General features: G+C 40.7%; 1 protein-coding gene across 2 annotated transcripts; it reads left to right on the forward strand.

Moving 5' to 3' along the window:
- The first annotated feature begins 782 nt into the window (after positions 1–782).
- RPE (ribulose-5-phosphate-3-epimerase) lies at positions 783–17,501 on the forward strand. 2 transcript variants are annotated; one of them, XM_047773392.1, is made up of 6 exons: positions 783–987; positions 7,754–7,833; positions 13,463–13,602; positions 14,422–14,556; positions 15,119–15,205; positions 16,765–17,501. In XM_047773392.1, exons 1-6 carry the CDS (start codon positions 866–868, stop codon positions 16,885–16,887), a joined length of 687 nt encoding a protein of 228 aa, XP_047629348.1. In that variant the 5' UTR covers positions 783–865; the 3' UTR covers positions 16,888–17,501. The 2 variants fall into 2 exon arrangements, with proteins under 2 accessions (XP_047629348.1, XP_047629349.1); XM_047773393.1 differs by having other exon boundaries at positions 882–976.
- Positions 17,502–17,674: the final 173 nt, after the last annotated feature.

Raw genomic sequence — 17,674 nt, forward strand, 5'->3', positions numbered from 1 at the left:
TAAGGAGTGTTTCAAAGGAAACGAAAACACTAGGCATGCACTTTAACTCTAACGAAAGTAATCATTAGTAAAATAAAACAAGCAAGGAAAAATTATTTGTGAAAAGCCAGAGTAAGTTAGTGTGCCCAAGGCAGGGCATAACATAATAGACTGCTATTAACTAGTTTTTAGCTATAACAGGGTTTCCTAATCATTAGGTCTTGAGTCAGCCTTTTGAGACTGAGGGGAGGCCTGGAAGGCTAAAGGAAAAGCCTTTTACTTCAAAACACAAGGACACAGGGGCTTTTACAGTTTTCAAGCCCTGACTGGACAGATGAAAATACTGAGGGCATGGAGAAGCGATTAGCCAGGTCTCCAGGTAGTATCGGGTAGAAGCAGGTTTCCGACCTAAATCTGACTTCCAGAGCTCTTAAGAATTCAAAGAGAAAAATAGGAAGAAGGGTGGTTTTTTTGTTGTTTAACGGATAAACACACAAGTGAGACAGAAGGAGACGGAAGGAGCTCCTATGCAAACCGCAGCAAAACAAAAAAGTGATGAGAAGGTAAGAGCCTAGAAAGAACTGCAGGGGAAGTAAAACTAAAAAAGATCAAGAAACTCCTCAGAAGGCTGGGAGACCTGAAAGGCCCGCCGTAAGGTCTGAGTAAGGAAGAAAGTGCCTAAATGTGGGGCCCCACCCCTAAGTTCTCAGGTTGGCCGCCCTTTCCCCAGGGAGGCGGGACTTCCTCCCCTCAGGGCAGCTGCTTCCGGTGGAGTCCGGAAGACTCTGCAGGGAAGAGGCGGGGCTAGAACTGTGCAGCCAGTCGGCGCGACGACTTCATCTGGACAGGTCGCTCGTGGGGTAACTTGCTCTAGGGAACTAGTACCATGGCGTCTGGCTGCAGGATTGGCCCGTCTATCCTCAACAGCGACCTGGCCAATTTAGGGGCCGAGTGCCTCCGGATGCTGGACTCTGGGGCTGATTATCTGCACCTGGATGTAATGGACGGGTAACTCCTTGGGGCTCGGGTCAGGGCTGCCGCGCGGGGCGGGCTCAGCGCACATTTATTGAGTGCCTGTTGAGTGCACAGCGACCTGTACCGCCGAGCGCCTCACTCTGAACGCGGTACTAAGAAGGTGCTTGGGGGGGAGCCCTGGCGGCCCTGCTTGGAGGGGATCCGAGGTTTGGACGCTTCCCAAACCTCAGCCTCCTCCCCTCCCCCCAGATAACGTATGGTCTTCTGGCATTTAGCGCCCGGAAGCGACCTTAAGGCTGGCCTGTCTCTCATTTTCAGTTAGAGAAACTGAGGCCTAAGGGGATAGGCATGACTGGCCCAAGCTCATATAGCTAGTTAGTGGCAAAGCTGGGGAGATAGATGTGTGTAAAGATAACAAGCTTGGCATCTAGAGTGAAAATGCCCGAGTTCTGACACTTGCTGGGTTTCTTGGGACGAGCCATTTAACCTCATTGAGCTTCAGTTCCATTGTGTGAAAAATGGGAGTGATAACACACCCTACCACTTAGGCATCTTTGAAAGACGAAATGAGCTAGTTAGTACACACAAAGTTTACAGTGCCTGAAGCATAGTAAATAAATTCTCTGTTAGTGTTTGTATCTTTGTTCGAGTCTTGATTTTTCCTATTTTCTCTTTAGGCATTCTGCTCTTCAGGGAGGTCAGTTTATTGCAAGTAATTTTTAAGCACTGTAGTTATAGCCCATAATCAATATTGTTTGAAAGCAAGATGATGCTAGTTTCTTAAGTTGCTTATAGAATGAGGAAACAAACAGAGAAAACAGGTAAGACTCCCTCAAGATTACACACACTTTGATAGACTTACAACTTGGATCTTCTTGGGTGTACCAAGTGGTTCTCTGAGCGCCACTGACAACTGGTCATAAAAATCGTAACAGCCATTGTTTTGGTTTGGGGTAGAAAAATAAGTTTATTGTAAATAAGTAAAATCTCTGTGCTGGCCTCATGCAAATCTGCAAGTTCATAGTTGTTTTTTGTTTGTTTGTTTGTTTTACAAAAGATGGTTAGTCACTTCCCTTTTTAATATCATCCCTCTTAGGACAGCTTTGCCTTCCTTTGTTCTATCTGGTTAAATTTGTTGTTTTTCTTTTGCATTCCACTCTGTTACCTCAATAATGTGCCCAACTAATAATGGCAAAATCTTGACCCTAAAGTTCTAACGATTCTAGGCTAAGTATGGAAGATTAGTAAATTTACCTTTTATAAAAACCTCTATTTTTAGTTTGCTATTGTATGTAATTCATTTATATGCTTTTTGTTTTGTTTTTGACACCTTTGCTTGAAAGCTCTGACCTTTCACAGGTAATATTACTGAAGTGTGTGTGTACCTCAGAGATGGGTAGCTACATTTTTGTGCCTGAGACAAAATTTTGTGTCTAAGACACTTGGAGGTCTCAGGATAGGCTACGGAGTAAATATGTATAGTACAGAGAGCAACCTGGTTTTAAATTCTCTGCCTGTTTGAGTGAGTGAATGAATGGAGAAAATCCTTTTTTTCATTTTAATTAGGAATATCAGTGATAACATTAAGTGATGATTATGAACACTTGACTATTTCTGTTCTGATACTGCAACCTTACGAGCTTGGTACTGTTATCGGCATTAGCTTTGACCGTGAGCAGTTTGAAAGCTTAAGTCATCTCGTAGCTAGGAAATGATTGAGCCGGGATTGGAAGCATGCAAACATCTTGTTTTGTCTCAGAAATTAAATGTCTTCTGTGGGTGTTATTGGGCTTAGAGAAAATGATTAAGACATTGTCTTCAAAGAGCAACTAATTTATATTTCTGTTATTTAATATTTCTCCTGATGCACTGTAAGCTCCCTGAAAGCAAGGTCTGTCTCTTTGGCTCATCTCTGTGTTCTCTGCAGAAAAAGCACCATGGCAGTCTTGGTTATAACTGGGTGGGTGAATGACTTTATCATGATGGAGGGATTTCCAAGGAATCTTTTTTGCCCTCCCAGCCCAATGGCAGACCCTAAGCTTATTGAGACAAAAGTACTTTTATCTATTTTTTTGTTGTTGTTGTTTGCTTTTTAGGGCTGCACCTGTGGCATCTGGAAGTTCCCAGGTAGGGGCTGAATTGGAGCTGCAGCTGCCAGCCTATGCCACAGCAAAGTGGGACCCAAGCTACGTGTGTGACCTGCACCGCAGCTGTGGCACTGCCAGATCCTTAACCCACTGAGCGAGGTCAGGGATCAAACCCACATCTTCATGGATACTACTTGGGTTTGTTACTGCTGAGCCATGACGGGAACTTCTGTTTTTCGTTTTTGTTTTTATGGGTGCACCCACAGCATATGAAAGTTCCTGGGCCAGGGATTGAATCTGAGCTACAGCTGTGACCTATACGACAGCTGTGGCAATGCTGGATCCTTAACCCACTGTGCTGGACTGGGATCAAACTCGTGCCTTTGCAGCGACCCAAGCCACTGCAGTTGGATCTTAACCCACTGTGCCACAGCAGGGACTGCTTGTTTTGTTTTTTTAATTTCATTGGAGTATTGTTGATTTACAGCATTGTATTAGTTTCAGGTGTACAGCAAAGTGAATCAGTTATACATGTATTTATATATCCATTCTTTTTTCCCATATTGGTTATTACAAACTATTGAGTAAATTTCCTTGTGCTATACAGTAGGTTCTTGTTTTAAAAGTTTTTGCAGTTCTCTTGTGGCGCATTGGATTAAGGATCAGGCATTGTCACTGCAGCGGTTCGGGTTTGATCCCTGGCCTAGGAACTTGCACGTGTCACAAGCAAGGCCCCCCAAAAACGTATTTGTTTTTTATTGACTCCTTTCCCCCTTTACCAAGAAACATCTTGATTGGAAGGGGGGAAAAAAAAACCTTAATTCTGGTTACAATATTTTAAAACTCTTTCCCTCTTAAGCTTCACAACTTTATGAACTAAGAGCCATTTTAATTTCCCTTTTGCAAAGGAAGAAGCTAATACAGGGAGATTCAGCTCCTTCCTGAATGTCCTACCTGAAGAAGCAGAGCCTGGCTGAGCTGCAGTACCTTCTAGGCGGTGTGGGGTGGGGTTGACATGAAGGTGAAAGAGAGGTGGGGGCCTCCCCTTCCCAAGGCGACCATCCACAGTTTACCTTCCCTCCAGGAGGAGGCTTGAATGTGTGTATTGTTTTCTAGTCCCCTCTCTTCCTCTGAAGCCTCCACTGTGTCTTCTGATTAAAACTGGAAGTCTTGGAGTTCCTGTTCTGGCTCAGCAGTAGCGAACCCAGCTAGTATCCATGAGGTCACAGGTTCAACCCCTGGCCTAGCTTAGTGGATTAAGGATCCAGCGTTGTTGTGAGCTGTGGTGTAGGTTGCAGACTTGGCTCGAATGTGCCGTGGCCATGGCTGTGGCTGTGGTGTAAGCCAGCACCTACAGTACAACTGGACCCCTAGCTTGGGAACTTCCATATGCTGCAGGTAGGGCCCTAAAAAGACAACAAACAAAAAAACCCCAAAACATCTTGAAAGTCAGGAACTAGATCTGGGAACATTGTTGTGGGTTGCGCGCTAGTATGGTTGGGTGTTTGAAATAATGAAGAGGTCGATTTTTCTGGAAAAGAATATTGGAACACATGTAAAACATAAATGTGTCATGACAGGATGGTGACTGGAAATGTGTTTGTTCTAAGTGTAGGAACAGAGCAAATAAGCAATTTCAAAGTTAGTTAGGATTAAGACACTTGGGAGATTTCACCTTAGTTCCTAGATTTCTGGCTTTGAAAAATTTGCAGAGATTTCCAGTACTGGGCCCATAGTATTTAGGAGGCCACAGTGGGCAGAGGCTGAATGGCAGCCACCATTAACCAGGCCATATGTCCCCTGTCATCTGCCCTGTTTCACTCCTCCATGTCTCCTGCCAACCCCCACCCCTGCCGGCTGTAGGCATGTGAGGGTGTGATTCCTGATTCAGAGGAGGTGTTTTCTGGTTACGGTCTTGCTGCATTTTATGTCTACTTTGATTCTCTTACTCTCTTTGCCTTGTTGAGGGAGCTGGTAAAGGTTTGCTTTGTGTGACAGTTAGGAAGTTTAGGGCTGATGATGGAATGTGATGGGAAATCAAAGTAATTATCGCTTATCCCTATATTCTAAACAATTAGATGAATCTTCATAAGTTCATGGGGGAGAAGAGGACATTTTTTAAAATTGTGTTTTACTTTTGGCGGTCTACTCCAAAATGACACTATAGCTTCTGTTTTCCACTGAAGTAAAAGTGTATTTGTTTTACTCTCAGATTTTTCCCAAGATGTTATTGTTGTGTTCATTTTCATGATAAATGCAACCTGAGGTGGAGACAACAAAAGAACAGTGAATGAAATATAAATCTTTCATTCCCAGAGTTGTGTAATACTTAGTAGGCCTTACTGTCTACTTATGTGACTCTTACCTCCAAGTTCTAAGTAAATATAAGTTTCTTATCCAGATCTCTAGGAGTCATTGCCCTTAGGAGTAAGTACTAGAACTCCAGCCTCTTAGGATCAAGGTGCTCAAGAGTAAGTGTCTTACCTTACCTCCCCTCAGGTGTCTCCTAAATCCTGACCTCGCTCTTAAGGCTCTCCTCCTCCTTTGGACTTTATATTTCTGTTAGTTTGTAGTTGTCCGTGGAGGGGCAGACAAGCATAGTAGTTAAGAGCCTGAATTTTGGAGCTAGATTGCCTGTGTTAACTCTACCTCTAGCACGTATTTGTTATGTGATCTTGGGCCTCTTTTTCTCATCTGTAAACTACAGATAATAGTGTTACCTATCTCAGTGGATTGTTGTGAGGTTTTAACGAATTGATACACAGGAAGTGTTTAGAATGGTGCCTGGCCTGTATATATTTTAATTTTTATTAGCACTTATGTTGCCTCTCATCTGAACTCAAGACCTTAGCCATGGTTTATTCTATCTCCTCCACCCCCGGCTCCCATTCTTATTGCTGTCCTTGTTTCCATTCTTGTTGTTTCTTGCAATTTACCAACACCTGTTAACTCCTTTCTTCTTGTTTACTGCCCAGTCTGTCTTCCTACTATATTTAATTTTTTTATTTGCTTCTCTCTTTTAAAACCTCAGTTGATATTTACAGCAGGATAAAGTCCAAACAGTGAGCCTGGTGTTCGATACCCTTAATGTGGTACAGTGTGCCTCCTGCCTCTTCCATACTAGCCAGGGTGGGCAACACCATCTCCCTCTGCAAGTGCTATGCTCCTTGCTTCTGGAACTGTGTTACCTTATGTTGCCCACTTGCTATTGTTTAGCTTTTCTTACAGTCCTCATATAGGGTAATATCTACTACTTTAACAAATAAAGCCCAGGTTTTGATGGCTTAAAATAAAATTTATGTCTTATTTATATAATTGTTCAGTGTGAATGTCCTTCCATGCAGCAGTTCAGAGACATGGTCCACTTCCATCCTGTGGCTCTGCCATATATAAAAGGCTTCTTCATTGACCAAAGGGTGAGGTGAGCGCACAACAGAAATACTCCTTAACCTCCTGGGATCTGCAGTGACGCTCATCACTTAAACTCAGAGTCTCTTGGTGAGAACTAGTCACGTCGGCTACCTGGATGTAAAGGGAGCTGGGGAATGGTCCTTGGCTGAGCTGGCTCCCTACCAACAACTGTATTGTATTGGTCAGTCATGAATTCTGGTGACTTTCTTGCCAGTGAGATTATAAACTTTTCTGGGATAAGAAGGAACTCTCGCATTATTTCTTTATGAAATAAAATACTCTCTGAAGCACCTGGCCTGGTACTTACATATGGGAGGTTTTGTTAAATATTGAAGTGAGCTGGTGATAGAACAAAAAGTCTAACTGGAGTAGGATAACAGTTAGCTACTTTAGGTCTGATATCAGGAAGCCTTAATTTGAATTGTGCCCCAACAAATTATTAACTGTGTTACTTAAGGAAGTTACGTATCCTATGCTTTTCAGACAGAGATAATAACAGCATCTGCTTCATAGGGCTGTTGTGAAGATGAAATAAGGTACAATATCTGGTTCATTGTAAACCTTCAGGAAGTTGTGGTTATTAATACACATTTACAGCTTAAGTTTCTTTTTTTTCCCTTCTACGGCTGCCCCTGAGGCATATGGGAGTTCCCAGGCTAGGGACTGAATCGGAGCTGCAGGCTTATGCTACAGCCTCAGCAACACCAGATCTGAGCTGCATCTGCGAACTATGCCCCCGCTTGTGGAAATGGCAGATCCCTTGCCAGGGATTGAACCCGAATCCTCATGGATGCTGGTTGGGTTTTTAACCTTTTCAGCCACCGTGGGAACTCCCACATTAAGTTTCTTTGTTGGTAATTTTTTTTTTAAGTTTAAAAAAACTGGCATTTAGTGAGGTGGATTAGAAGTAGCCATAGGCAGCCTGTGATAGGCTAAGATTTGAGAGACCTAGGTCAGCGTCTTGAACTTCCTAATTAGTATGTGACTTGGGGAAGTCATATAACTCTGGGGGTTTTGGTTTTGTCATATTTCATTTCTACTTGTCAGGGATTATGGATTATAGAGTTATATAGGGTAAATCATGTGACATTATTATTTGCGGAACGGTCAAGGAGATACTGCTCTAAAAAACTAAAAGTATCCAGATATTTTTGTGTGTTGTTTAATATTGATGTTAAATACTAAATCAAAAAATATTGCAGTCACAGGCATTTCCTCTACCCCCATCAGAATACGTTTTGAGAAAAATACAGAAGCTGAATTGAAAACATTTTCAGAGTAAGATTTTGTTTGTCTTGTAGGCATTTTGTTCCCAACATCACCTTTGGTCACCCTGTGGTAGAAAGCCTCCGAAAGCAGCTAGGCCAGGACCCCTTCTTTGGTAAGTGGGTGTCATGCCATCTGAAGCGGGGTGTGTTGCTCAATAAAGGGAAAGTAGCTGGTTGCTTTCTTAACCTCCAGTTTCACCTTGTACCCTTTTCCTCTCCTCCCTGTCCTGGGACTTCATTGGCTGTGCCTGTAAGATGCCAAACTCTTTCCCGCTTCGGGGCCTTAGCACTTTGGCTAAATCTCTTCACCTAGACAGCTCTTCGTTTGGCCAGTGTTTTATCTTTCCACCCCAGATCATTTCTTTCAGAGGGCCCTTTCTGAGCACCCTGTCCTAAATTAACCTTTTTCCAGTTATGTTGCCTTGTTTCTTTTCCTCTTAGAATTTGTTTAAATCTGAGAGTAACTACTTATAGGGCAGTATTTCATTTATTTATTTATTTATTTATTGCTGTGGTTTTCCTAGATCTTAGTAGAGACACACAGCTAGGTGGGGCTCGATGTAATTGTTAAATGAATTTATTAATTGATTAACAAATTGTTCAAATGGGAAGCTAATTCATGGAAATTGGAGTTTTCTACAAGGGAGGCCTATATATGTGCCACTACAGTGTTGTAGGATGTGAATTAAGATTTTTTTAAAAATCACACAGTGACCTAGAAGTTCTTTCTTCTGGAACATAGATTCAGTCCGCATATCACTGTTTCTGCTCCCATTTCAAACTAAGTTAGCAATGTCTCACTTGTCAGATCTCTTGTACATACGACATTTAGTGAGTTTTTGTAAATATGTTTTTTTGTTTTTTCATTTTTCACTGCCCCATGGCATGTGGAGTTCACAGGCCAGGGATCAGATCCGAGCCATAGTCAGAACCTAAGCCACCCCTGTGGCAACACCAGATCTTTAACCTACTCTGCCAGGCTGGGGATTGAACCTGCATTCCAGCACTCCCAAGACGGCACTGATCCTATTGCACCACAGTGGAAACGCCTGTAAATGTGTGTTTTTATGTAACTCATTACATAAACTTAGTAAAACTTAGATTTTTAAAATTAACATATTGTGGTCTAGTTTTATGAAAAAGCACTGGCTGTGCTGTTCAGTATGATAGCCATTAGCCACATGTAGCTATTTAGATTAGTTAAAATTTAAAAAAATTAAAAATTGGAAGTTACCGTTGTGGCTCAGTGGAAACGAACCTGACTAGTATCCATGAAAATGCAGGTTTGATCCCTGGCCTTGCCCAGTGGATTAAGGATCCCACATTGCCATGAGCTGTGGTGTAGGTCGCATACACAGTGGCTCAGATCCCATGCTGCTGTGGCTGTGGTGTATGTAGGCTGGCAGCTGTAGCTCCGATTTGACCCCTAGCCTGGAAACTTCCATGTGCCATGGGTGTGGTCCTAAAAAAAACCCCAAAAAAACAAAACAAAACAAAAAAACCCATTCTTAGTGGCATTAACTACTTTGCAAGTTCTCAGTAGCCATGTGTGGCTTGTGGTTATTGTACTATGCCGTGCATTTATAAACACTGCTGTCATTGTAGGAAGCTCTTTTAGAGCCTCTGTATAGGTTCATCCACTTGAGTGCACTACAGAAAATGTACATTATCACCTCATTTATGTGGCATGAGGGAAACAATGTTCCAGCAACATGTCCACCATTTTAAAATTCCAAGTACTTGAATATAAGTTCTGACTATCTGAATTTGGGGGAGGAGGGTGAGCATTTTTTTATAATGATTTTTATTTTTTCCATTATAGTTGGTTTACAGTGTTCTGTCAATTTCTACTGTACAGCAAATTGACCCAATCTCTCTCTTTCTCTCACACACACACACACACACACACACATATTTTTTTTTTTTTTCACATCATCCTCCATCATGTTGCATCATAAGTGACTGGATATAGTTCTCTGTGCTATAGCAGGATCTCATTGCTTATCCACTCCAAATGCAATAGTTTGTGTGAACTTTTAAAACTACATTTTGGAAAATGCATTTTCCAGGGTAAATTTGTTCCTATGACTATCAAAGTTGAACGAAATAAATAGCATTGTTTGCCCCCACTTGTGCAGTGGCCACAGAGTCCTCCACTCTGGCTTCGTGTGGAATTAGAATTTATGTTTTTCCTTTTTCCTTCCTTTTAGTTGACCTCTGAGTATTAATTTCTCACTGCCGTTTGACTCTCCTCCTTAACATACCTCTTCTCTACCAACTCACCTGCCACCACCCCACACAATCTGTTTTTTCTTTCCTGTTTTTCATGTATTATTTGCTGATAAACTTGCTAATCAATCTTTCTAGATGTATATCTCGGATAAAGATGAATGGACTCCATATGCTTTAATACCTGGTTTTATAACCTTCAGGAGACATGTTTTTTAATTCTTGGATATTGGTTGTTGGATAATTGATACATGAATCTATCCTGGGGGTTAGATCACAAGTCGTCTGTATAACTGCTGCAGTTTTTAACCATTCAGTCTCAGATTGAGTAGAAATGACCAGGTATCTAAGGGGTAAAGTGGTAGAGAAAGTCATTTTTCCTGTTAACTACGTCGGTGGTCTTCATGTGAGGTCTGAGGACCTGTGGGAGTCCTTTTCAGATGGTCCATGATGTCAAAACTATTTAAAGTTTTATTTGTGAATTATCCGTACTGATATTATTTGCCGTTATTTGTACTGATGGTGCAAAAGCAATGGTGAATTAGTCTGCTGGTGTCTGAGGCTGAGACAGGCAGTGATATTGAACTACACAGGTGGTCATGATATTTTTCTTTGCCATGCGTTCACAGTAAGTATCCTTGAAGCAGTATAAGTGATTGATTAGTAAATCTTGACCCTTGAGTGCATGTCTCTAGTATTTTGTATGACAAAGTAGGAAGTACATATATAAAGCCCTTTTGCTGTGTCCTGGAGAAGGATGGTTTCCTTCAGGAAAAGCACTCATGCAGTTTCTTAAGTTGTTTCCCTTGAAGAAACAACCAAAAGGTGAACGGTGGTTATCAGGCTTGGATAGTTTACTGACATTTTCTTTTAAATGAACTAAGCGAGATGAGGGGAGCTCCCTGGTGGTCTAGTGCTTAGGACTTGGTGCTTTCACTGCTCCAGCCTGGGTTCAATCCTTAGTCTGGGAACAGAGATTCAGGGTAAGCCTCTGCATACCATGGCCAAAAGAAAAAAAAAAATTAACTAAGTGAGCCTGTCATTTCAAGGAAAATAGTTCATCAGTTCTCATTGCCGCTGATAGAGTTTGCAAGTGAAAATTGGAATTTTGGAAAACTTGTATCTCCTGCTGTGAGCCTAATAGATTTCCTGTCCTTAAAGCTTTTCTGATAAGATCTGTGGTGATATTAATAAGTGTGGGTTTTGGATGTATATAATGAAATGTGTCACTATTTGGAAGATCTGTGTAACTCGGTGAACCAGTAGTACTTAAAAGATCCATTTAAAAAATGTAAGTGTAACAAAGTACAAAAATGTCACTGGTAGGTTTACAGATTCTGCATTGCTGCTAGCCTTATAAAAGTACTGCTTTGGAGGTTTGGGGATAGAAATAGAAGGATAGCCACACTTAATTGAACAGGCTTTGGATGTGGGTACTCCTCCCTTTTCTATGCACTTTTTTCCCTTCATATAACAACATATTGCAACAGATTAAATGCAGAGCAGATGCGAGAATACGGATATCTTCTGTTAAGCCAGACGTAGAGACTTGTAAAAATATAAAATAATTAACATGTAACACACCTATTTTTTTAAGTAAATTACTAAGTAGATATTAAATTTTTTTTAGTCTGAGTTTCTAATACATTAATTATTGATAAATATAACCCACATCAACTTGGGGTTCTTTATTAACTTTTAAGTGTGCAAAGGGAGTCTGATAATAGAACATTTGAGACCTGCTGACCTCAGTATGTTAATTACAGGCAGATTCGCTGAACCATTGATTCCCCAGACACTGGAAAATGTCCAGTGAGGGTTGCTAGTGGTTACTGCATGCTCAGGATTAAATAGGGATGACTTAGCGGTCTGGTAACTTTAGGAATGAGTAAACTTGATCTTTTAAACCAGATTGAGTTTTTCTTGTTTATAATACAAAGGAGGAAACACCAAATTGGGTTTATCTTTTAAAAACAAAGTTTCTCCTATTAAAATATGTTCTACTTTGTTACTTTTATTAGTTGAGAAATCCAAACCTTAATAAAATATTGGCTTCATTAGTCAGACTGTATACTCTGTTGCCCTGAGATTTTTCAAAGCTTTATTGCATTTTGTAATCTTAGTTCTAGAATATTAGAATTTTTTTTTCTTTAATAAAGCTTTGCTACAGTAGAAATGTGCTTCCTCTAACAAAACATAAAAAAGCTCAAGACTCTCCTCAGAACCGTTTCTTTGGCACAGGAGTGTTTACTATTTTCTTCTTCATGGCATTATTTCTTCCTTTCTCTTAAGCTGCCCTCTCCTTCTTATGAAATTCTGTTATGAGTCAAAGCCTTTAAGAAGGCCATGCCCATTTCTCCCCTAACATATTTATGTGATTCAAGCTTTAGAATTAGGACACATGCTGGGCTTCTGGTTAACATATTGTTCCCTCTAAGCCTATTCCTCTCCTCTTGCAGTTGTCTGCCTCTCGGTTGATGGCCCTTCTCTTCTTATGCCACAGTCCCAAATCCTTGTACCATCCTTTCAGTCTGCACATCTGATCACAGCAGCCCCTGTTCTGCCTTCAGAACAGACCCAGCATCCCCAACACTGCTCTCTGTCCTCAGTTGCTGCCATCATCACTTTTCATCTGGGTTATTGCCTTGGCCTTCTTCTAAGTTGGATCTTGTCACTTCTGTACTCAAAACCCTGCAGTGTTTGCTCTGTGTCATTTGGAATAAAACCTGATGGCCTCTAGACCTCTATACTCTCCTTATCTCGTGCTTCTCTGACCCATCTTCTCTCCCCAGTGCTTCCTCACCCGAGCCACGCTAACCTTATTTACTACCAGCCTAGGGTGTATTGCATTCACTCATTTTCTTTGTGCTAAGCATGTAATTCTTGTGATAGGAGAGATTTTTGTTTGTTTTTGCTCTAACCCCAGTTACTGATGGGGCAAGTGCTCAAATAAAATGTTGGTGGAAAGAGTCACTTAATTTAGCTTTTTAATTTTGTAAATGAGAAAGCCAGTCCACATAGATAATATGACTTCTTTAAGTTTTTAAAATGGCATTTCCTGGACCTGGATGTAGATTTTCTGATTTCTAGTTACTGTTTTTCATAAACAGCACCGTGAGCTTTTTGTAGCAAAAAAAAATTTTTTTTTTTTTGGGTAAATAAATGTAACCAAAACATTAACACTAGGATAACGAGAGGCTAGCTATGCAGAAGTGTAACTATTTCAGTGTTCTGGTGTGGCTCAGAAGGTTAAGGATACAGCATTGTCATTGCAGTGCCTCGGGTCGCTGTTGTGGTGTGGGTTTGATCCCTGGCCCAGGAACTTCCACATGCCCTGGGCACAGCCCAAAACAAAACAAAACAAAAACAACAACAAAAGAAGTGTAACTATTTAGTAATTATTGTGATGCCAGAAGAGTTAGTATCTGAAATAGCAAAAGCTCCAGGCTGACTTCAGTAATATGAACCAGTTATTTTCCTTTTCGTAATACTTGATATATCTTTTCTCTCTAGACATGCACATGATGGTGTCCAGGCCGGAACAGTGGGTAAAGCCAATGGCTGTAGCAGGAGCCAATCAATATACCTTTCATCTTGAGGCTACTGAGAACCCCGGGGCTTTGATTAAAGACATTCGGGAGAATGGAATGAAGGTGAGAGGTCAGCAGTGACAGTACTATTCACTCTCAAAGTTGGGAAGATTCAGTGGAACATCCGAAATGACAAGTAGAGAAGACTGGATTTAGGCAGCTGTTCCTCAGTTTTCACTTTTGGGGGGGCTCCATCTGCAGTATGTGGAAGTTCCCAGGCTAGGGCTCGAATCAGAGCTACAGCTGCCGGCCTACACCACAGCCACAGCAACATGGGACCCAAGCCATGTGTGTGACCTATACAACAGCTCATGGCAACGCGGGATCCTTAACCCACTGAGTGAGGCCAGGGAACGAACCCGCATCCTCATGGATACTGGTCGGATTCGTCTCTGCTGTGCCACAGTGGGAACTCCTCGCCCTCCCCTTTTTTTTTTCTTTTTTTGGCTGCCCGTGGCATATGGAGTTCCCAATCTGAGCCACAGTTGTGACCTCTGCCACAGCAGTGCTAGATCCTTTAACCCACTGTGCTGTGTCTGGGAATTGAACCTTTGTCCTGATGCCGCAGAGATACTGCCGATCCTGTTGTGCTATAGCGGGATCTCCTGTTTTTCAGCTTTGAAGCCCAAGTATAACATGTTTGTCAGATAAGGCTAATATATTCCACTATGTTTTCTGAAATTTACTATCTTATAGAAACATTTATATTTGATATCCTTGTTGATTTTATTTTTAAAAACTTACAGTCTGAACAGTTTATGTATTCCATTTATGTATGTATTCTGTTTTTTAAGACTAGACCTCTCTATTGGGCCTAATATGCCACAATAAAATAATATAGAAATAATAATTGATGTGATATAGCAAATCTGTCTGTTACAGGTTGGCCTTGCTATTAAACCAGGAACTACAGTTGAATATTTGGCACCATGGGCTAATCAAATAGATATGGCCTTGGTTATGACAGTGGAACCTGGGTTTGGAGGGCAGAAATTCATGGAAGATATGATGCCAAAGGTAAAAGAAGTATTTGATTCTGGGGTAAGGCTTTTATTGTGTATGTTCATTCAGTAAGCATATATTGGTCTACTTGTATATTTAATTATGTCCTGTCCTGAAGGTGGGGAAATGGGGGTGCCTATACCTGATTGGAGGGGGCAGTATGGGAAAAGCTGTATGAGATTTAGGTTTGGAAATCAGAGAAGATAGTACATCTTAGTGTTGAAATTTAAAAACAAAAACAAAAATGTATCTCTGTGACCTTTAGATCTCTTGGGAGTGTTTGTTGACCGTTGAGGGTTTTGTTTTTATTTCTATGAAGTTTATTTCTGCAAAGCCATGACGAATTTAATACCATTTGCCAAACAGAACAAAGCTTGCTTTTATAAAACTTAGTTTGTTTCAGTATATTAAAAGGGTGGTTTTTCCCAATCATAATTTGTAATGATACGAAGTTGTTGTGTGAAATATTTGGGGTCATATTTTAGTGGCTGACATTAGCTATTTGATTTATGTTTATTTGCTGTTTTTCCCTCTGCGTATCCACTTAGGAGTCACTTACTTGCTTGTATATATCTAGGTTCACTGGTTGAGGACCCAGTTCCCGTCTTTGGACATAGAGGTTGATGGTGGAGTAGGTCCTGACACCATCCATAAATGTGCAGAGGTGAGACTGCTGCCGAGACCAGTTTCCCATCAGATGTAAGGCCAGGACAGGTCTTGTCTGCCAAAGAGATTTCCCGTACATTTCCTATATAGCCCTTCTTTCTTGAAAAAGTTTTTTTGTTTGTTTTGGTTCAGAAGTAAAACTAGGAAAATAAAGAGCAATAAGTATTATAAAATCACATAATCATTAAATAATAAGTCCCAGTTATCTCAGTAATGATGAAAAGATTCTTTGAAAAGGAATACACTGAATGCCAGCCTGTGGAAGATCATTAAGTTCCAGGGCTTTGAAGTGAGACAGTTTTCCAAAATAGGGAAAGAAAACATACATGCTTATGAAAGGAAAAAAAATCATTATTCTGTGGAACTTAGGTGTATTAGCTACCAGCTTGTCCCTTGCAAGAACTGTCTAGAACCATTTCTGATGAAAATCTAGATCTGATCTCTGGATATCTCTGACCCTCCCTGCAGAGGTGGGATGAGTTTTTTCCAAGTAGCTAGCCAAGCTGAGCTGGGCTCCTGACCTTCCTAAGAGAATGCCAGTCCGCCCTATAGCACTGCGGGTGATTGAAGTTTATGTGGCCTGCTTTTTATTAGGCAGCACGGTCCAATCTTCACTTTCAGTGTTCAGTATAAATACTTTTCTGCTTGCTACTTACCAAGCTTGGCTGTGATGAGTATGGAGGAGGCACTGGTCAGATGATTAGTGAGCATATATCCTTTGTCCCCTTGTGGAATTCTTTTTTCCTGAACCGTGCTTTGTCATTAATGCTGTTTCTGCTTACATTAAGTGACCCTGTAAAACTAATGTTTCCTTTTTTGGGGAATATTGTTAGAGATGCAGTGCATTGTATCTTAGTGTGACAGTGTCTCAGAGAAACTTTCCTCAGCTTTAGCGTTCCTTGGTAGTCCCCCCTTTCTTTTAGCCCTGAATCACAGAATAGGCTGGATTTCCTTTCTTGAGTTGAATCCTAGGAAGCTGAGGGATAGATTTGGACTCACCTTATTTGCTTTTACTCTTTGATTTCAAGTCACCTTCTGGAATGCAGTGAAACATACATAGAAAGATGTTCCATTCATTCTTTTTGACATCAAGATGAGAAATTATTTAATGTTGCCCTGCTTTATGGATTGTTTCACATTGTAACAATAATTTTTCTCTGAGAGTACCTATATATAATTCAGAGGTGAACAAATTGATTTTTTAGAACCAGTGGGGGCCCTGGTATATATGGGGAAAACCTTAGTAAAGTCAAAAATTACAGGTTTTTAACCTTATATAAATCTTAGCAAAGGTACAGTTTAGCTTCTTTACAGGTGATTACCAAAACGTCAGTAGACTCCTTAGACACCTTTAAAAATAATTTCACATCCTCATTTAAGCATTGTAGCTTCTTTTTTATTGAACTAGTTGCTTAAGTATGTTCATCTCAAGGTAGCTTTTGTACAGTTAAAGTGCAGACTGCCAGCTGTAAGGGTAGAAACTCTAGTCCAAGAATTCTGGTTTAGGTTTTTCTGCATCTTCCAGTGAGGCATAATCTAAGTTTTTGCTTCTTCCAGGCAGGAGCTAACATGATTGTGTCTGGCAGTGCCATTATGAGGAGTGAAGACCCCAGATCTGTGATCAACCTGTTAAGAAATGTTTGCTCAGAAGCTGCTCAGAAACGTTCTCTTGATCGGTGAAACCTCAAGGAGTCCAGTTGCTGCTCATGAGATCTCTTTACTGGAAAACAAGAATATTGACAACCAAATCATACCACAGTGGAGGCAGTACTGCTTTTCTGAGCAATTATTCATTCCAGTGACTGAAATCCATTATGCAGAATGTTCCAAGAGGTTAGAAGTTGGTGTGTATAACTACATTTTTAGTGATGGAATTTAAAGATTAGTGTGGTAAAATACCATTTTTACTGGGAGATTTGATTTTTATAAAGAGTAAAAATATGACTGTATTAAGGAAAATTATCAACAGAAATGTCTTAATGCCTAAGGAAGGCATATTAGCTACTATGAAAAAAATGTTTTTTCTGAATTTCTAAAAAAAATTTTCTGTTGTTTCTTGGCTGCTTCCCAAAAGCAAAGGAACGCCTTATGTTTTTACTGTTTCGTGTCATTTTTGATTTGTGTATGTGCGTGATGAATAAGTTTGAGTCTGGCTAGAATGGCATACCTTACTCTTCTAGCTTCTAAAACATCTATTTTTTACTTTGCACCTTGTATTTAATAGATTAAAAACAATGTATTATGAAGCCCAGGGATTTTTCAGGTTGTCTGTTCTAAAATACAAGCACAAGTTTTATCAGGGTGTCTTCTTTGTTAGCTTTGCTGGAGAGACAGGTTATTCAGTGGTTCCTTCTCCTTCCCCCCTACCCTCTCCCCACTTTTTTCTTAATCGTACGCACTGTTCTTAAGGACATAAAAGGTTTTGCTAGCTCTGTGCTGAAAGGAAAGGAAAGCCTCTACTTGGAAG

This window comes from Phacochoerus africanus, chromosome 3, assembly GCF_016906955.1.
Source record: "Phacochoerus africanus isolate WHEZ1 chromosome 3, ROS_Pafr_v1, whole genome shotgun sequence".
In the NCBI taxonomy this organism is placed as follows: domain Eukaryota; kingdom Metazoa; phylum Chordata; class Mammalia; order Artiodactyla; family Suidae; genus Phacochoerus; species Phacochoerus africanus.